The following is a 22,068-nucleotide window of genomic DNA, read 5'->3' on the forward strand; positions in this document are numbered from 1 at the left end:
AGTGAGTTGATAGTTCCAAAGAAGGAGCTCTAGAGGATGATGTTCAGTTTGATAATATTTAGGGGTTAAGGTGCAATTTTAACAATAAAGTTTTCTGTTAAGAGCATCTAGCACCATTAAGTTTTGAAGGGTGCAAAATTATACACAATCTTTATAAAACAGGGCAATTTTACCATTCCGTTAACTGTGTTAAACGTCTGTCACCTTTTAGTTCAGTGAGTTCCACATTTGTGCACATTTCCTTTGCTTTTCCCTTCCCTTTTCCTTTGTCTCACCCTTCTCTCTCTCTCTCTTTCTTCGCTCGTCTGACATACTTATTCTTCTTATTCTCCATCTTTCTCTCTCCTCTCTTCACCTCATTTAAATTCTATTCTCCCTCCTGACTTTCTTATCAAATAATAACAGGTGCCAAGCAGTCAAAACAAATCCCAACCATAAAAATTTTTAATGGCCTTCCTCACACCAAATACAAAACAGAGGACTCTCTTTCACAGAAGGAAATTTCTTTCAATAAAGAACACAGTTTAGGTCCTTTTCGACTCACCTGGCACGTCTTTTGCAACTTGGAGCTTGATGAATAAAGCTAAATAATTCAAGAATTATGGCAGTCCAAGCAGATTAATTCCAAACAATTGGAGGCCTAACCATCTTTATAAAAACTATCCTTTGATGATTCTTTCCAACTACATCAACCAAGCTTATTACCTTGATTTTTCTCCCTCGTCTCGTCAAACAAGCTCAACAGAATGTGGTCGGCCACCTTCCAACTCGTTAGACCACATAACATCTTGTTTCCTTGCGTTGCCTCCTTTGTTCGCAAAGTCGATGGCCTCCAGTGTCGATGCCTCTATCTCCTTTTCAGATGCATCAAATACAATAGTGCACACTCTCCCCCCTTAAGCTTCTCATGGAGAACAGTCATTTGGTTCTTGAATTCTAAGTTGCTGTTGCTAGAGGAAGAGGAGATGAACTTGAAAAGGGGAGAGAGATAGAGAATTGAGTCTGATTTGTTGGGGGGAGGAATTGACATAAAGAGAAGGAGGAGAGATAAAATTTAAGAGGGTGATGTGTAATGTTTTTAGTGAAAGGATTATGCTGAGCCATACAGATAGACACATAGCTGGACCCACCTTAGAAAAAGAAACGGCCGTCTAGACCTATTAACAGAAGCGATGAAATTGCTCTGTATTTTAAAGTTTGTGTATAATTTTGCACCTTTCAAAACTTAATGGTGCCAAATGCTCTTAGCAAAAAACATTATTGTTAAAATTGCACCTTAACCCTAACATTTAACACTATAACTTTTGAACTTTTCCTGTCTCAAAGAAAATTTACTTATTCTTATTGAGGAAATAGTTCCATTCATTGTAACTTCTAAGCAGTGCAATATGTTACATCAATATATTTTATATTTTTGTTTTGGTGGTTTTTTTCCGTAAAGGGAGATATAAATTATTGATGTAACAGTTTATTTTATTATGCCTCCTCTCCTGCCTTCCCTCCCTTGGGAAGCACATACACTTGCAACCACAAAAACTTGATGGTATGCTCTAAAGTTTAGACGGTAGAATTTGAACATTATTCAATCTTGCTTTCAGTGATTTAGGTAGATTTGTTGGAAAGCAGTCCTTGGAAAGGATGATTTCATGTGAACTTTGAACATGCTCTGATTTCATAGTCCTGCTCAGTTCAAGTAATGTTCTTTTGTGTGCACCTTAAATTCTGCTGAAATATTAGCTGACAAATTTGTTTTTTCTGTCCTTCTTGACCTTTGAGTTGATTTTCCTTAGGGATTTCTTCTATTTCTTCATGATTATGACATCTGGAAATTTTGTAACCCAGAGTTAGCCTGTGAAGAAAATCAATGATACTTCAAGGATGCTATGTGAGGAAAACAATAAGAAAACAAAAGGAAGGGCATGAGAGTTTAGACTATGATCTGAAATGAAGGGACGAGGTCAAAATTTCACGTCATTCACAAATTTATTTGCATTGCTCAGCGTAACTTCCAATAATGCCTGTATACAGTCATACTTTTCTTTTGCTCATTAAGTCACACAAGTTCTCTACCTCAACACATGGTGGAAAACTGACCAAGAGAGCGTGCATTGGCCTTCTCAAAGCTTGCAAATCAATGTTCCACCTCAAGCAAATCCAGGCTCAGATGTTTCTTGCGGGTCTACATGAAGACTTGGACACCCTCGGCAAACTTATGGTCATCTGTACTGACTCATCTGTTGGGGACTTACACTATGCATGTAGAACCTTTAACTACCTTCACAAGCCATCCTTGTTTATATACAATCTTATGACCAAAGCCTTTGTGGAAAAGAGTAGTTTCAGAGAAGCCATTTCCTTATTTAGTCAACTGAGAAAAGATGGTTTATGGCCAGATAATTATACATATCCATTTGTCCTCAAGGCTATTGGTTGTATTGGACAGTTTAATGAAGCTGTGAAGGTTCATGGCTTCATAGAGAAGACCGGGCTTGAGCTTGATACTTATGTTTGTAACTCACTAATGAGAATGTATGCAGAATTGGGTAAAGTAGACAGTTTTGAAAAGTTATTTGAAAATATGTCAGAGAAAGATAAGGTTTCTTGGAATATCATGATTACAAGTTGTGTAAAGTGTAGGAGATTCAAAGATGCCATTACTATTTTTCAGCGGATGCTAGAAGAAAGTGTTAGAAGCCGTGATCCTCTCCCCCATCTTCTCCCTTGATTTATTCTATTAGTTACCTAGAATATATCCCTGATTTCTTGTGATATTGCATTATTGTTGATTGCTTGTAATCTCTTTGCATTATTATTATTGATTGTAACCGGATTGCACTCTCCCATCCGGACTCTATATATTGTACTCAGATCATATGGAATAAGATAATGAGTGAATTTACATACTCCACAAATATGGTATCAGAGCTCTGGGTTCGGTCTGAACCCAGAAAAGCTTCGTAAACGTTTGTTGTGAGCCAGAGAGAGAGAGACAGCGCGGGGAGAGAGAGAGAGAGAGTGAGGCGTCCTCAAACTGATGCAAGGAGAGCTGCGTGGACGACACCACCCCTCCAGTCCTCACCGGCGTCCCTTGATCGGCCAGTCCCCGGAAACCGACGTCGAACGGAGCTGCGCGTGACTCTCACGAGCCGACACAAGCACTGTGCGTGAAGCCCACGCGCCGCCACGCCCCTGTCACTGTTCCAGCGCGTGAAGCCCACGCGCCGCCGTCAGAGATCTCCAGTATCTTCCAGAGACCCAGAAAATGGATGATCTAGAATTTCCACCACTTTTTGGATCTGTTCGCAATATTCCAAGGGCCCTCATGTCCGGTACATCTTCTAATACTCAAGCTAGTCCTTCTAAAAACTCCACTGCAGAATCAGACTTGACAATGGCTACTGAACCTCAAGCTATGGGGGTATCTCACAAACTTAATGGTAGCAACTATCTCCAATGGTCTCAAAGTGTCTTAATGTATCTGCGTGGGAAGCGTAAGGAGAAGTACATCAATGGAGAAGCACAACAACCTTCACATAATGACCCCAAATTTGACACCTGGTTCGCTGAAAATAATCAGGTGATGTCTTGGTTGTGCAATTCAATGACCCTCGAAATCAGTGAAGGATACCTTCTTGCAAGCACAGCCAAGGAAATCTGGGATGCTGCTAAGCGGACCTACTCTACCCTCGACAACATTGCAGCCTTATTAGATCTCAAGAGGCAACTCAAAGATCTGAAGCAAGGCAACTTAGCTGTAACCCAATACTACAGTACTCTGACAAAGATATGGCAGCAATTGGATCTCTTTGAAGTACATCCTTGGAAGGATATAGATGATGCTAATTACTACAGACAGTTGGTGGACAAGGGACGAACATATGAATTTTTGTTGGGCTTGAATGATGTGTTTGAAGAAGTGAGGGGGAGAATTATGGGACTGAAACCTCTGCCATCCCTATTTGAAGTCTTCAGTATGGTTAAGTTCGAAGAAAGCCGAAGACACCTCACCCAAGGTAATCTGACCCCAGCAGAGGGCTCGGCATTGGTGACAAGAGGGTTCCAGACATCAGAGGGGCCTGAGAAGAGAGGGAACAAGTGGTGCAATCATTGTAACAAGAGAGGGCACACCAGAGATGAATGTTGGAAACTACATGGAAAACCAACCCAAGGGAAGCAGAAACGAGAAGATAGAAAGAGCCACCACACCTCATCTGAAGAAAGAGGTGACGATGGAGACCAGTTGACCAGAGAAGAGCTTCAAATGCTTCGTAAGATACTTGAAAAACAAAACAAGTCAAAATCTGTTCCCAACGTGAACTTGATACAGTCAGGTAACTCCATTATAGCCCTTAATGCAATGGTAACTAGTGATGAGACTTGGATTATTGACTCCGGTGCTACCGATCACATGACTGGTAATAAGTCCTTCAAATCCCTCAAATATTGCCATGAGAACCTTAGGGTAAAAGTAGCAACTGGACTATATACGAAAGTTGAGGGTGTTGGCATTGTGGCCCTATCTGAAGATCTGGAAATCCATAATGTTTTGTTTGTCCCTGCTCTTACTTGTAATCTTATTTCTGTGAGCAAATTAACTAAAGGACACGTATGTCGGGTGATCTTTGATGATGTTAAATGTGTTTTTCAGGATTCGACCTCGGGGAGGAAGATTTTGACTGCTAAAGAATGGGATGGACTCTACTACTTTGAAGGAAAGGATATGAAGATAGCAGGAGCAAAGAAAGCTATGGTTAGCTCCAATTCTCAGAATAAAAATGTAATGTTGTGGCATCTAAGATTAGGCCACCCCAGCTTTGATTATATGAAGCATGTGTTTCCAACTTTATTCAATAAAAATTCTTCTCCTTTCCAATGCGAAACGTGCCAAATTGCAAAACAAACTCACGCCTCTTATCCCAAGCATACTTACAAACCTACTGCCCCGTTCACAATGATCCATACCGACATTTGGGGACCTGCCAAAACCAAAACCCGAACAGGCACAAGGTGGTTTATCACATTCATAGATGATCACACCCGGGTCACATGGGTTTACCTTATGAAAGAGAAATCCGAAGCCTTACAAATTTTCAAAAACTTTTGCTCGTTTGTGAGAACCCAATTCCAAACTCCCATCAAAGTTTTGAGAAGTGACAATGCCAAAGAATACGTGAGTGGAGCCTTTAGGGAATTTCTTGAGCAGGAAGGAATCCATCACCAAACCTCATGTGTCTATACCCCCCAACAAAACGGAATTGCTGAGCGAAAGAATAGACATCTTTTGGAAGTAACTCGAGCTATTATGATGGAAAGAAACATTCCGAATTTGTTTTGGGGAGATGCTGTACTGACCGCAGCCTACCTTATCAATCGCATGGCCTCCAAAATCCTCCATTTCAGTACCCCTATTCAGAAATTCCTCGAGACTTACCCCACCTCACCTATCATCAATTCCATTCCCCAAAAGATCTTTGGGTGTGTTGTCTTTGTTCATAAACATGATGGAGCCAAACTAGGTGTTAGAGCAGAAAAATGCATTTTCCTCGGGTATTCCTCCACCCAAAAAGGGTACAAGTGTTATAGTCCTACTACCAGAAAACTTATCATCTCCAAAGATACCGTCTTTTACGAGGATGACGCTTACTACCCCAAATTACCCATTCAGGGGGAGCACTGTGGAGTAGAATGGCTAATTACACCTGAACCTATAACCACCTCCAACCTACCTCTTAACTCCCTTGAACCTTCCACACCTCAAGAAGAAATCCCCGAACCGGGATCACAAATCCCTAGTCCTACAACTTCTCCAAAACACCAAAACACCACAAACACTCCTCACCCAATGGAAACCAATGCTGAAATCCCCGAACCGGGATCACAAATCCCTAGTCCTACAACTTCTCCAAAACACCAAAACACCACAAACACTCCTCACCCAATGGAAACCAATGCTGAAATTGATGCAGGGGTGACAGAGCACTCAAGTTCTCAATCAGGTAGTAGGGTTCCTTCCATTCCAAGGCAGCAACATGATTCCAATCCGGAGTTGGATCCTGAAGAGCTAGGATGGCCTATTGCACTCAGAAAGGGGGTAAGATCATGTACTAAGCATCCTATTCAAAAATTTGTCTCCTATGGCAATTTATCTGCGCGAATGCAAACCTTTGTAGTGAATAGTTCACAGGTGAAGATTCCAGAAACATTTCAACAGGCTATGACAGATCCTAATTGGAAACATGCTGCATATGAGGAGTTAAGAGCCTTGAAGGAAAACAACACGTGGGATATTACCACACTTCCTAAGGGCAAGAAAGCAGTGGGCTGTAGGTGGATCTTCACCCCTAAATTCAATCCTGATGGAAGCATCAACAAGTACAAAGGAAGATTAGTAGCTAAAGGGTACACTCAAACCTATGGGATTGATTATCAAGAAACGTTTGCTCCTGTGGCAAAATTCAACACCATCCAGGTACTCCTATCCCTTGCTGCTAACCTTGACTGGTCTCTACATCAGCTAGACGTGAAGAATGCTTTCCTAAATGGAGATTTGGAGGAGGAAGTATACATGGAAATTCCAGATGGAGTAATAGCTCCACCCAACTCAATTTGCAAATTGAAGAAATCATTGTATGGCTTGAAACAGTCTCCACGAGCTTGGTTCGACAGGTTTGCCAAAGCAATCAAAAGGTTTGGTTACATTCAAGGACAGGCTGATCACACTCTTTTCGTCAAACACAGTGATGGAAAGGTAACGATCCTAATTGTGTATGTGGATGATATAGTCATAACTGGCAATGATGAGGTTTCTATCTCCCATCTCAAGAAAGCCCTGGCTAGGGAATTCCAAGTGAAGGACCTAGGACAAATGAAGTACTTTCTCGGAATGGAAGTTGCTAGATCCAAAAAGGGTATAAGTGTGTCTCAACGAAAGTACACACTTGACTTACTCCACGAAACAGGAATACTTGGGGCTAAGCCTAGTGAGACTCCTATGGAAGAGTCATGCAATCTGGAAGTGAAACCAGACGGGACACCAGTTAACTCAGAAAGGTACAGAAGACTTGTGGGTAAGCTAATCTACTTGACTCATACAAGGCCTGACATTAGCTATGCAGTTGGAGTGGTAAGCCAATTTATGCATCAACCCCAGGAAGAACACATGGAAGCAGTATACAGAATCCTCACCTACCTCAAACTCAATCCTGGAAGAGGAATATTCTTTCGAAAGGGGAATACAAGGAGTATAGAGGTCTACACTGATGCAGATCATGGGAGAGCTGTGGACAACAGGAGATTCGTCACAGGATACTGCACTTATGTTTGGGGAAACCTAGTCACTTGGCGAAGCAAGAAACAAACAGTAGTCTCAAGGAGCAGTGCTGAAGCTGAGCTAAGAGCTGTAGCCCTCGGGGTATGTGAAGGAATGTGGGTGATTAGACTCCTGAAGGAATTGAGAATTTCCTATGAAGGACCTATGAGTCTCTGGTGTGATAATCAAGCCAGCATTGAAATGACCAAAAATCCTGTGTATCACGACCGAACAAAACATGTTGACATTGATCGGCACTTCATCAAAGAAAAGGTCGAAGATGGCACCATTAACTTGAACTATGTGCGTTCAACTGATCAGATTGCTGACATCATGACCAAGCCGTTAGCCAGAGTCAAGTTTGAAGGGCTTCGGAGCAAGCTGGGAATGGTTGACATTTACTCTCCAGCTTGAGGGGGAGTGTTAGAAGCCGTGATCCTCTCCCCCATCTTCTCCCTTGATTTATTCTATTAGTTACCTAGAATATATCCCTGATTTCTTGTGATATTGCATTATTGTTGATTGCTTGTAATCTCTTTGCATTATTATTATTGATTGTAACCGGATTGCACTCTCCCATCCGGACTCTATATATTGTACTCAGATCATATGGAATAAGATAATGAGTGAATTTACATACTCCACAAATAGAAAGCAATGAGAAGCCTGATGAAGCCACGGTGGTAAGCACTCTATCAGCCTGTACAGCATTAAAAGATTTGGACCTTGGTAAGGAAATTCACAGTTATGTCTTGAGTGAATTCCTTTTAACAACTATAGTTGGCAATGCATTAGTGGACATGTACTGCAAGTGTGGTTGCGTAAGTATAGCTCAGGAAATTTTTGATGAGGTGCCTATGAAAAATGTGATTTGTTGGACAAGTATGATAAATGGGTATGTGACTTGTGGTCAGCTGGATGAAGCTCGAAATTTGTTTGAGAAAAGTCCAACGAGGGATATTGTTCTTTGGACAACTATGATTAATGGGTATGTGCAATTCAATCGCTTTGATGAGGCAGTTGCATTATTTCAAGAGATGCAAATGAGAAGAATCAAACCAGATAAATTTGTTGTTGTTACTCTCCTTACAGGTTGTGCTCAGTTGGGAGCCCTGGAGCAAGGGAAATGGATTCATGGTTACATAGACGGGAACAAAGTGACATTGGATGCCGTGGTTGGTACTGCTCTCATTGAAATGTATGCAAAATGTGGTTGCATAGAGAAATCTTTGGAGATTTTCTATAGGTTAAGGGAAAGAGATACAGCCACATGGACTTCTATTATCTGTGGTCTTGCATTGAATGGTAAGACAAGCAAAGCCCTTGAGCTCTTTCAAGAAATGAAAAAATTTCGGGCTAGGCCTGATCACATCACCTTTATTGGTGTTCTAAGTGCTTGCAGTCATGGGGGATTGGTAGAAGAAGGGCGTAAGATCTTTTATTCCATGAAGAGAACATATCAAATTGAGCCCAAGGTGCAACACTATGGGTGTTTCATTGATCTTCTTGGTCGAGCTGGATTGCTACATGAAGCAGAAGAGCTAATTAAGAAGTTGCCAGATCAAAAAAATGAGATGATAATTCCACTTTATGGATCTCTGCTGAGTGCCTGCAGATTTTATGGCAATATTGAAATGGGCGAAAGGATTGCTCAACGACTGGGAAATATTGAATATAGTGATTCCAGTTTGCATACGCTTTTGGCTAACATTTATGCTTCTGCTGACAGATGGGAAGATGTGAGCAAGGTCAGAAACAAGATGAAAGACTTGGGAATCAGGAAATTTCCTGGATGTAGTGCTATTGAGGTGAATGGCATTCTCCATGAGTTTCTTGTTGGCGACCCATCTCACCTTGAAATAGGTCACCCTGAAATAAGAGACACATATTCCATGCTGGATGCAATAACTAAACCCTTGTTTGGTTCAGAAGTAAATGAGATGGAAACAGAAATTTTATGTCTAATGAATTCTTAACTGCGAAATTGTGGTTGAGGAATATCAGTTTCCTGTCGAACTAAGGATCAGGTCTAAGAGATTGAAAATGTTTCTTGCCATTTTTTATGGTACAGCCAACCTGCCACAAGCATGGAACCAATTTAAAAATCCTCTCTGGGAGGATGCATGAAGTGTTGAAGAATGAAGTCTTGGATAAAAGTTTAAATCCTATTTGTGGATGAGTTTTGGACTGAATATTTTTTGTACTGATTTGTTGTTAGATTAATCTTCAAAACTTATTGAAAAGACTCTTCTTTCAAACATTGATAAGCATATTCTAAATCTAGCAATCCGTGCCAGTCATGATGGAGGAGAGCCCAAATATAAGCTTCATCTCAAACTTTTTCCTTAGAAGATCTTCCTGGCTCCCCTGTAGCAAGATAATTCTATCATCTAAGAGGCCTGCTTTAGGGATCCTTGGAGCGTTAACCAGATGCCTCAGATTCCTTACTGATACATAATGAGAGCCAGATGTTCTCAAGTGAGTCTTTCCTCTCTTAGCTTTTACTTCTACTTAAATTTGTTTCTTTAGAGGACGAAATGATAACACATAGATCTTAACCTATATGATGTTTCAATTGGTTTGATTTCCTTGAAACCATATTAGCCAATTTCGTTTTCATTTTCAATTGTTTACGCAGCGATGTATTGATGTATATAACTTGATTAGTTGTATGAATCGCTGATTGATTGATCTCTCTGCTCATTCCCTCCCTATCTTTTTGCACAATATAATACTATTCAATTCTAACCGTTTTAACTGTGATATTATATCTTTCTTGATCTGATATTTCAATTAGTTTTGATTCTTTGAATCCACATGCAGTTCTAACTATTTAGGCAGTAACATTTTAGTTCTCAGTCATTTGTATGAATTGCTTGCTCTTCCCCCGTTATCTTCTGCAAAACATATTATTCAACCCCCGTTATCTTCTGCAAAACATATTATTCAATTAATTTTGTTTAGACTGCGATATTATATTGTTCAATATCTGATGTTTCAATTTGTTTAAGCCAAATTTAGTCTCCAGTTCCAAGTTTAACCAATTTCATCACATGTAGACTAGACCAATCAATCAACCTATAATAATAAATCAAAATCAATGATCAGCCGGTTCATTTTCAGATCCATGTCGGCTCCTCACTCAAAATACTGTTCTATGAACAGTAACAGCTTATAAACAGTGCCAGCTCCCGGCATCACTGTTTTTTTTTTTTAGAAGGATGTTCTCATCTGTCATTTTCTTAGCCTACTACACCTACTCCCCTGTTCAAATTCAAAATTGAAGCTCTATTAATTTGTTTCCTTTTCCCCTCATTTTCTTCTTCTCTTCACCAATGCCGGTGAGGGACCCCCAGGGGGAGAATCTTCTAGAAGCTTCAAGCAGTTTCTCCTTTGCTCAAGTTGTTGCTCCTCTCGTGAAGGGAGAATTTTTTTTTCCTCCCCCATATATGATGCTCTGCTCTCACCCTTTGTATTTGTAATCTCTCCTTGTCTCATCTGTTTTTCTCTTTCTTTTTCATTTCTTCTCTTTGTTGGCCGAGAGATCAACTAGAGGGGTCTTCAACTTCATCTCCATTTTGGTTGATTGATTTCTGACCTACAACTTCACTACTTTGGCTTTAAAGGTGGGATTTCTCCATGGTCTTTTCTTATCATGAGCATTTTTTTTCCCTTCCATTTCTTTCGTGCTCATTCTACTTTATTCTTCTTCATCCTATACTTCCCACCATTTTGTCTATTTATGCTTCATGATTCTCATCGGGTATGATTTTTGGAACCCTCAAGCCGTTGATTTCAACAAAACAATTTTAAGGAAGGAAAAGAAAAAAGCAACAATACTTGAATGGTTCATTAAAATGCTGTGTGCGATGCATATATGGTGTGAAGGAAGTTTGAAAAATGCAAGTAAATAAATTGGAATGACAAGCAATCATTTGCATTAACTTTTGCAAATTTTTCATTTCATTCATCATTCTCCATAATTCATAGAACAGTATTTTGATTCTCATATGAAAATGAGCTGACTGGTCATGGATCTACATTAATTATGGCATTGCTTGTTGTTTTGTTTTTCTTTTTTTTCCTCTCAAAATTTAAGTTTTAATTATATCAGAACCTTCCTTCACGTGGAATTAAACTTCAACAAAATAGCAAAAAAGAGGACCATGATCGTGGAAGTACACTGGATTTGAGAGCCATTTTCATTCACAAGCATGGAGGTACATTGAAACACACATTGAAACACAATTTTCAATATATTATCATTCATTGGGGAATGAGAGTGGCTGAGCATTGCTAATAGGTTGGTAGTTGAATTAGCCTTTTCTCCAAGAACTTTAGAGACGGAGAATCTTTTATACGCTATTATGATCAGCTTTTTGGTCATTTCTCTTCATGTTTTGAGGAGATAGTAGCTGTTTTGTTTCTTGATTATCTAATATATATATTTATGATATTATCCAGTTCCTTATTTCATGTTTATATATGTTTGCAGCTAGACTGGAGATTTACAATTGATATGCAGTTACATCAACGATCACTAAAATTTAACAGCAAAAGGATCCTCTATTTTGGGTGAGATCTTGGCTTGCCAACACATTCCAACTCTATCAAAGCTATGGTGGTCCATAAATTCATAATTGTGATGGTTATGTTTCAAATGATGTGGAGGCATTAGTAGGTTTAGATATTAGTCCGCAAATTCAATAAAATGTGGTGGCGTTTTCCTTTTTTTCTAAAAAAATTATTTATGGAGACTAATCGAATTTTCAGGGGTTTCATATGTATACTTTTTTTAATGTATTTGTGGGACAAGTTTTGATCAATAGAGATGTGTAAATAATTCTCTCATTTCAATTTATTTTGGTCAAGCAATTTTTGCTATCAAATGTGATAACCACATTTTATATATATTATACTTTGCGTCCCCAATGCATGATGTTCTTTCTACATTCTACATTTTCTCAATGATATGATTATCATTGTTTCAATGTCTTGCTTAGTTTTTCAATAAACTAATCTAAGTTCAGTAAAAGGTGTCAAGTTTTTTTTTTTTTTTTCAAACTATGACTTCTTTAAACAGGCACACAAGTGTGTATGTAAAGTTGATGGGAAAGTAGTTTTTAGTGTGAAGTTGATTTTAGTTATGTCAATACGCTACCATTAAATTTTTTGTGCTTAGGCTGAGCATTAAATTTTTTCAGCCATCTAATGGAAGATTTTAGTCACAAAATAACTATTGTAATTATAACTTGGTCTCGAGATGGTTGATGAACAATGTATGGACCCTGTTCATTAAAATTTAGTCACGTTTTTGGGATCATGAAGGTGCAGGAGGCGTGTGAGAAAGGCATATGTCATAGCAGTCAGCAATCTTTATCTAAAGCATTATTTATTTAAGTCAGTATTCAGCCCCTTTTTTCCACTTTATTGAAAGTGTCAAATTGTGTCCTATGTCAGAATTTTAGAAAATAAGTTGACCTTGCTTGCTATGTGAAATGAAGGAAGGTAGGTTGCTTGTATTCTTTATATTTGTTTAAGTTTCAGCAAAAGGTGGAAAAAGCTGATTGTGGTTGCAGGATAAGTTATTATTGCAGTTGCGGGATAAGTTATGTTTCAGAAGCACATGTGTGCAATTATTATAGCCGGAAAAAATTAGATGTGATCTGTCTTAGGATTTGAAGCGCATTTTGCTGCCATACGCATTTAACAAATTATATTTGAAGACATTGTGTTTATTGAATTTGAAGAAGACGAGACAGGGGAGACAATTCTTCCGTATGTTTTATTCAATCTGAACATCAACATATATACAACAAACCGAATCTGGACCCATCAATGGTGAGGCTGAGAATCATGCAATTACAATCAGGAAATCATTTATAGTTTAAATTCTATGCTATTTACAATTAATTCCTAGAGATCTGCCTAACATATCGGGGTTCCTATTATATCGGGATTTCTACACTCCCCCTCAAGTTGGATCATAAATATTGAACATGTCCAACTTGCCAATGAAGTATTCAAATTTGTCTTTAGTCAATCCTTTTGTAAGAACATTTGCAGTCTGCTCTCTGGAGGGTATGTTTTCTAATCGGATCACCCCATTATCAATCTTTTCTCTTATGAAGTGCCTATCTATCTCCACATGCTTGGTTCTGTCATGTTGAACCGGGTTATGAGAAATATTGATTGCTGCCATACTGTCTGAATATAGTGTTATAGGTAGACTCATGCTCATTTTGAGTTCTTTGAGTACTCGCTTCAACCATATGCCTTCACATATCCCAAGTGCAATAGCTCTAAACTCAGCTTCTGCACTGCTTCTAGCCATCACACTTTGTTTCTTACTTCTCCATGTGACAAGATTGCCCCACATATAGGTGCAGTACCCTGAGGTGGATCTTCTATCGTCTTGGTCACTTGCCCAATCAGCATCTGTAAACAGTTCTATATTCTTCTTGTTAGATTTTTTAAAAAGGAGGCCCCGGCCAGGAGAGCTCTTCAGATATCTAATCTAATCTAAGTATTCGATAGACTTCATTTAGATGCTTCAATTTAGGGTCATGGGAGTGTTGGCTGACCATACTAACTGCAAAGGCTATGTCAGGTCGAGTGTGTGAAAGATAAATGAGTTTTCCCACCATTTGTTGATATCTCCCTGTATCTACTGCCTTTCCCAAGTCATTCTCGTCACTTATCTTGTCCACCCTTATGGGGGTATCACTTGGTCTACACCCCATCATGCCTGTCTCTTTTAAGAGATCTAGAATGTACTTCCTCTGTGAAATATAAATTCCCTTTCTTGACCTGGAAACTTCCATTCCAAGGAAGTATTTCATTTTCCCTAGATCCTTGATTTGAAACTCTCGGGCCAGTGCTTTCTTGATTTGATCAATTTCTGTTAGATCATCTCCTGTAAGGACAATTTCATCCACATACACAGCTAGAACTGCTATCTTTTTATTCTGACGTTTGAAGAATAGAGTGTGATCACTTTGCCCTTGGGTATACCCTTGTCTCTTTAGGACTCGAGTGAATCGTTCAAACCAGGAGGCATCTTCATATACACTTCCTCTTTCAGTTCTCCATTGAGGAATGCATTTTTTACATCTAGTTGGTGCAATGGCCAATCCAGATTTGCAGCTAACGATAGTAAGACCCTGATTGTGTTCAACTTTGCCACTGGTGCGAATGTTTCTGTATAATCCATTCCATAGACCTGAGAGAAACCCTTTGCAACAAGTCTCGCCTTGTATTTGTCAAGACTTCCATCTGCCAGGTATTTAGGGGTGAACACCCATTTGCAGCCGATAGGTTTTTTACCCTTTAGTAGATCCACCACATCCCACGTTTCATTTTTTTCAGCGTTGCCATTTCCTCTATTACTGCTTGTCTCCCTTCAGGAATGGCAAGTGCTTCATCTATATTATTCGGTACTCTAAGGCTGTCAAGGTGGGAAACAAAGGCGCAGTATTTAGGAGAGAGGGCCTTATAGGAGACAAATCTTTCTATGGGATGTCTGGTGCAATTTCTGGGTTTTTTTCTGACTGCAATAGGTAAGTCAAGATCAGTTTCCATTTCCCCATCATGTACTTGTTCAGTATCAATCACGCTTTGCTTTTCTCCTGCACCTGCCACCGGTTCTATTTCTTGACACGTGCTAGGTACCTGAGGGGCCTTACCTGTCTTGTTCTTATGTGTATAAACCTTTGAAGGTTTGGTGGTGTCTCCCCCTGGATTAGGCTTTTCCTTTGTGTGTAGCACATCCTCACACTCAGTTTCCTCAGATGTGGGTGTTTTGGGTAAAGGTTCATGAGACTTAGGTTCAAGAGGTAGTTGGTGTTTGGGTTCAATTGTGATGTCATTTACGGTGGGTGTATGCAATTCACTCCAACTCTCCCCCTGAATTGTAGATTGAGAATAGAATGGAACACTCTCATGGAAGGTAACATCACATGTAACAAAGAGTCTCTTGGTAATCGGGTCATAACATTTATAACCCTTCTGGGAGCCGGAGTACCCTAGAAAGACACAGTGGACAGCTTTGGGATCAAGTTTGTTGGTATGGTGGAGATGGACATAAGCTGTGCACCCAAACACTTTTAACGGTAATGAATTCTTGAGGTAAGGAAGATTGTAGTGGTCGTGAAGGACTTGTAAGGGTGTTCTGTAGGAAAGAGGTTTGCTGGGCATGCAATTGATAAGGAATGAAGCAGTGAGGATGGCATCATCCCAATGGGATTTGGGGACATGACTGTCAAACTTGATGGCCTGGGCAGTCTCAAGGATATGTCTGTTTTTCCGTTCGGCAATGCCATTTTGTTGTGGACTATAAGGGCAAGAGCTTTTGTGAACAATGCCATGTTGTTTGAGGAAAGTAGAAAGGGCATTATTGAAGTATTCAGTGTCGTTATTGGTGTGAAGGATTTGGATTTGTGTTTGAAATTGAGTTTGGATCATATGGTAAAAATCGATGAAGGTCTGATAGACAGCAGTTTTGTCTTTTAACAAGAAAATCCAGGTAACTCGTGTGTGATCGTCAATAAACGTGATAAACCATTTTGAGTGGGTGCGATTTGGTACACGTGAGGGACCCCACAAGTCACTATGTATTGTTGTGAAAGGTTTGGATGCACGATATGGAACACTTGGAAAGGAAGTGCGTCGATGTTTGGCAAGCTCACAAGAGTCACAATAAAATGGGGTGCAATTTTTATTAGAGCAAATAAAAGGAAACATTTGAGACATATAATGAATATTTGGGTGTCCTAACTGTTTGTGCCATAACTCCAATTCACTAGTCCTAGGGAGAGACACTTTATTACATGAAATAACACGTTGATTATTACTTTCATCCAAGTAGTAAAGCCCATCAAACACCTTCGCAGTGCCAATCGTCATCTCCGTCAACAGGTCCTGAAAAATACAATGAGTGGCAAAGAAATTAGCATGGCACCGTTCATCTTTAGCCAATTGGCTTACAGATATTAAATTACACTTTAAATTTGGCAGATGCAAAACAAAGTGTAGTGTGAGAGTAGCAGAGATTTTAACACTCCCAAGGCCTACTACTTTAGAATCAGAAGCATAAGCTATCTTAACTGTAAGCCGTGTTGTGATTGTGGTATAGGATGAGAATAAAGAGACATCATTAGTCATGTGATCAGATGCACCCGAGTCAATTATCCAACAATTTCCAGAACTCATACCTTTAATGATGGCTAATGCCTTGAAGAAATTACCTCTTTTGACAATGGTTGCCGTGGGTTGTTTTCGTGGGTGTTGGTTACTCTGTAGAGAAGTGAGTACTTCTATAACCTTGCTTAGTTGATCACTGAGTTGAGCAGAAGTGCTGGGGTTACCTTCTTTGGTGACTTCAGCAACATATCCCCGACCCCGACTCTTCTTGGGTTTCCAATCTGGAGGTTTTCCATGGAGGTCCCAACATGTATCCCTGGTGTGACATGTTTTCTTGCAGTGATTGCATGTGGGACGAGGTTTGTTATTACGCTGTTCTGAACAGACAACGAGGGCAGAGGACTCCACTGTAGGGATTAGCGGAGAAATTTATAGAGGTTGGTCCTCTTTCAACATCACCTTTTTCCTTGAGTCTTCTCGCTGCAATATAGCGAATGCCTCACGGACTGAGGGTACGGGCTCCTGACTTAGAATGCGCCCTTGGACATCATCAAAGGATGTATTGAGGCCTGCAAGGAGTTCAAACAAACGCTCCTTCTCTATCTTCTTTCTGGATTTTATAGCATCATCAGTGCAGCTCCATCCTTCTTCACTCATAAGATCTAACTCCTACCATAGAGAGGTCTTCTCTAGATAATATTCACTTAGGCTTCGGGTGTCTTGTTTCAACTGCCACAATTTTGTCTTTAATTGAAAGACTTGTGAGACGTTTTCTCCATCGCTATAGGCTTCTCGCACAGCCTCCTAGATGTTGCTGGTCGATGGAAGAAACATAAAGCACCTTTTAATTGATGGGGACATTGCGTTTACTAACCAAGAAGAAACCAGCGCATTCTCGGACTTCCACAGTGACAATGCCTTGGGATTCAACGATGGTGGTTCAGTGGATTCGCCGGTGATGTGCCCCAATTTATTCCGGCTAGCGAGCGCAAGTTTAACAGATTGTGCCCACTCACGATAATTCTCGCCGTACAATCTTTTTGGGACTAGTAGGATGGTCAACGTCTCTAAGCTATTGGTCGCGACACGCGAGGACCCATTTAGGTTGGAGGAACCTTCAGACTCGGTTGCTGCACGACGCATAGGACTGGACGCCATCTCGGTTTCGGAAGAGGTAGACGAATCCCCCCCAGCTCTGATACCATGAAGAAGACGAGACAGGGGAGAGAATTCTTCTGTATGTTTTATTCAATCTGAACATCAACATATATACAGCAAACCGAATCTAGACCCATCAATAGTGAGGCCGAGAATCATGCGATTACAATCAGGAAATCATTTACAGTTTAAATTCTATGCTATTTACAATTAATTCCTAGAGATCTGCCTAACATATCGGGGTTCCTATTATATCGGGATTTCTACAGAATTATAGATAATAGTAACTGACTGACTTTCTGAATGTTTAGCTTATGTTATATATAGATGTAATTGAAGCAAAATTATCCATATATTCTTTTGGTTTTTTTAATTAAATATAGGTATGATCTAATCAAATGCAAGTGTTACTATCATAGATTATGTAGTGTTATGAACCAATTATTCAGTGCTATCCAATAGTAATCACAGTTGTATTAGTTTGATTTATTCATATTGAAGTTGTTCTGTCATTGTCTATATTTACGTAGTACCAGAATGTTTAGCTTATGTTATATATAGATGTAATTGAAGCAAAATTATCCATATATTCTTTTGTTCTTTTTAATTAAATATAGTTATGATCTAATCAAATGCAAGCGTTACTATCATAGATTATGTAGTGTTATGAACAAATTATTCAGTGCTATCCAACAGTAATCACAGTTGTATTAGTTTGATTTATTCATATTGAAGTTGTTCTGTCATTATCTATATTTACGTAGTACCATGGTACTACGTAAATATAGATAATGACAGAACAACTTCAATATGAATAAATCAAACTAATATGGTACTGATCACATCCACTACATTACCATATGAGTATTTTATGATTTTGGGATCATGTTTTATGAGCGTTGAAATGATATATCACAGCAGAATATGAACACTATAATTTGTGAGGGTGGACTTAATAAAATTAGGTGACTTGAGGTCTAATAAGATTATTTTATGAAACATTATATACCATATTAAGGAAACCATTACTAACTTATATTTATTAATATTACATCATTAATCTTATTAACTGCAGATATATTGTGTAGAATGTGGGATATGCAATTACTGATTTATTTATCTTAATTTTTTTTAATATCATATTTAATGGTCATGAAAGTCTGTAGGCAATAGTTGTTACATTCTTTTGTTGAAAAAGACATGCAAAGTCTGGTTGTGCGGGTAAGGAACAAAGAAGGACTAACCATTGTAAATTACCAACAAACATAAAAGACTCTTGATGGTTTAGTAAATATGTGTTTATGTGCTAGTCCTGCTGATGTTATCATTATACTGAGTAGTGTGAAGGCATGGTCATCATTGTGGTTCGTAGTCTGCCAATGGATGCGTGTTAAGTTACCAGGTGTTTTGGAACAATGATAAAAAACTTAGCTTATTATGGAGCTCAATGTTGCTTTCATCTGTGCATCTTGAGCCGTGTGAAGATGTGAGACCATACTGAAGTACCAGCAAAATGTTCAGCCTTTTCGTATGGTAGACTGAGGATGTAGTAGTTGGTGACTGCTCAAATCAATTGTATGAATAGTAGGCTCAGTAGGAAGTTTGAGTAGTCACATTATAGTTCTAGAGATTTTGACACATTTCATAATTGGCCGTTGTGTTAGCTATCAGAGATAGAAGATCTGGATCCACCAGAAAAATGATGGAATACACTAATATCTGGAGCATATCAGATCAAGATATGAAACCTGGAATTGATATGTTTAATTTTATGAAAATGTTATGTGAATTAAGCAGCAGTTGAGACATCAATTTGATAGTGTTACAGAAATTGTAAGAAGGAGTATGTAAGTTAAGGTAGATGGTGTGTGATATATACTTAGAGGCAGAGAAACTTGGTTGAATTAGTTACAACTTGATGTCTTAAAAACTTCACTGCATGCATAAATGTTCGGATTTTTTTTTAAAATTAGTAATTGACTTGCATGCATCATGGAAAGTCGAGAAGAATATTAACCTTACATGATATTCTTTTCATTGACTTAATTTAGTTAGTTGGAATTGTTGTTGATGCATCTCCGTAAACAAGTTATAATTTTTTATGCATTTTAGGACGTTATAGATACCAAGGTCGTGGAAGTGGTATTGTTCAGTGTTTTCTTATAATTTCTTGCCTATGTTTTTCCCCCCCTTTCCAAGTCATGTGCGCTTTGAATTTTTAGATTGTCTCCCACGTAGAGTTGGCTCATGTAAATTTTTTTTATTAACCATTGCTTGGAAAGGAGGAGATTAGCATAGCTGATAACTCCCCTACTTTTGTTTTTTTCCTTTCAATTTTCATTTTGATTTTTTTTAAGTTTATTGGTTCATTCCATAGGCTCATTTTTCGTTCTGATCTTAGATATCATCTCTTTGATTCTTTTTGATATGGTAATGCTTCCTCTTTTTTATAATTGTTATGTAATTCTTGATCATATTATAATCATTGTGAAATTATAACAATATCCGATCAAACAAAATGCAAATTAAATATATTATGATACATCCTTTTTTAAATGTTTTGTGCTCATTGCAATGAGGTAAAATATCAAAATATCAAGATGTTTAAACTCCTCCTAAATATCAATATCAAATTACTTGCATTACTTTTTGGCTAATCAAAGAGGTGTACAAATAAAAAGCTAAAATAAGAGTTTTCTGAGTTAGTCTTGTATGATTTCAGTGGTAATAGTTGTTCAATATTTTAATGGAATGACATTTTTCTAGGAAAATCTTGATGCAGTGCGCGTAGTTTTCTGTAAGTAAATAGCATGCGGTGACTGCTAATTTTGTACTCGAACTGACTCCTATTTGGGCAATTGGTAAGCATTTGATGGTTAGTGATGTCATGTTAATGTTTTCGTACACTATTTGGACATGAATTCGCAGTATTATATTTAAAGCATGTAGGTTAGTATATATCTCTTTGATGATTTAGAGTGAGTTCATCTGCACATCGCGCGGGGTAAGTTGCTAGTTGACATAATAAAAACAAATCTATAAATTAAATGAAAACCACACAGTACAGGACAGGTCTTGATGATATGGTTGACCACAATTTGATTCCATCTGGACGAATGAACTTTGAATCAATATCTCTACAAATTTAATGATTTTGTAGTGATATCGTAACAGCCTGTCAACCGCTGTACATTGATTAAGAAAGTTAGTAAAAATTGTCATAAATGTGGGAGCTACAATTTAGATATTGAGAAACCTAGTTAAGTTAGTTATTTGTATAAAATGTGTTGGTTTTTTTTCCCTCTAAATACTATTTCTAGTTCTTAATATATCATCTATTTAACTACTTTGAATAGATTAACAAAAACTAGTTAAATTAGTTATTTGTTATAAACGTGTTGGTTTTCGTAAAATATTCTTTTGAGTCACTTGTGTAAAAATTATCACTCGATGAAAACTCTTTTAACATATGCAATCAATATGGATTTTGAATTGTTTGAAAATAAAATAATAATTGTAGAGGATAAAATAGGTTGAGATTATTAAATTCAGCTCCCAATTAGTACTTATTCTTCACAAGAGCAAATTATAAATGGTTTACTAAATTTTGAGAAGAGTTTCTTTTTACTAAACATCACAAGGAAGAGTCTTTTAATGAAAGTAGAAATTAGTGACATGTACGAAATGTTGTCAATGTTATTTCTATCTACTCTCAATCTTTTGTCCAACATGACATTCAACTAATTTGATAACATATTTTAAGGTTTGTAAACGATTGTGGAAAGCAAAGAAGAAGAGATCTGTCATTGCTTCTGTCTTTGGTATTTGAGTCTCCTTTTGCATCTTAAAGTTGTTCGTTTGTTAAACTACTTTATTTTAAATTACTTTAAATTATGTTTAATATCGAAATGAAAAATATTAATTAAAAATATGCAGACTACTATTTCCATGCAAATTGAGAAAAAATAATAATTTAAAAACCAGATTTCTAAATTCAATATGTTTTAAGAGGGACAAAAATGAAAAAAATATATATCTTGAATTTCTATCTGTCAATTAAGTTTTGCCCCAAAACAAATTGTCTGAATAATGTTTTGCACTAACCATTTTCTTTATAAACAACTTAACTTTTTTTTATGCAACTTATTTTTTCTTGTGTAATCCATTATTAAATTTCTAATGAGAGATTTGTTCCTGATTTTTTTCATATCTTTTTATTGTTTAGATTAATTATTCTCATTTTTGACATTAATTTAATTCCATTAGCATATCCTTTTCCATGAACAGTTTTACACCTTTTTAAAACAAAGCAACTGGACGAAATTTGAAAGAAAATATATTCCACGAAAAAAATTTCATCAAGGACATACTCTTGTACAAGAGAAACATTAGTCTGTGATGTACAAAAACAGATCAATCTAAAAAATGTTAAATCTTTTTTAATCTTGTGTATCAGAAAA

At 37.9% G+C, this 22,068-nt stretch overlaps 1 protein-coding gene across 1 annotated transcript; it reads left to right on the top strand.

Annotated features, from left to right (window-relative positions):
* Nucleotides 1-1,892: 1,892 nt before the first annotated feature.
* Nucleotides 1,893-9,467, top strand: LOC114756360 (pentatricopeptide repeat-containing protein At1g31430-like). Its single transcript, XM_028945302.1, has 2 exons — nt 1,893-2,684; nt 7,961-9,467. The coding sequence occupies exons 1-2, from the start codon at nt 2,015-2,017 to the stop codon at nt 9,283-9,285; spliced, it is 1,995 nt and encodes a 664-aa protein (XP_028801135.1). The 5' UTR covers nt 1,893-2,014; the 3' UTR covers nt 9,286-9,467.
* The last annotated feature ends 12,601 nt before the right edge of the window (nt 9,468-22,068 follow it).

Source organism: Neltuma alba, unplaced genomic scaffold, assembly GCF_004799145.2.
Source record: "Neltuma alba isolate B1F8T4 unplaced genomic scaffold, ASM479914v2 tig00010389_pilon, whole genome shotgun sequence".
NCBI lineage: Eukaryota > Viridiplantae > Streptophyta > Magnoliopsida > Fabales > Fabaceae > Neltuma > Neltuma alba.

What these genes read in the sequence shown, in the direction of transcription:
- LOC114756360 (XM_028945302.1), top strand. Translation starts at nt 2,015, where the DNA reads ATGCCTGTATACAGTCATACTTTTCTTTTGCTCATTAAGTCACACAAG. An exon ending in TCAGCGGATGCTAGAAGAAA is followed by an intron (nt 2,685 to 7,960) that starts GTGTTAGAAGCC and finishes CTCCACAAATAG; the next exon opens with AAAGCAATGAGAAGCCTGAT.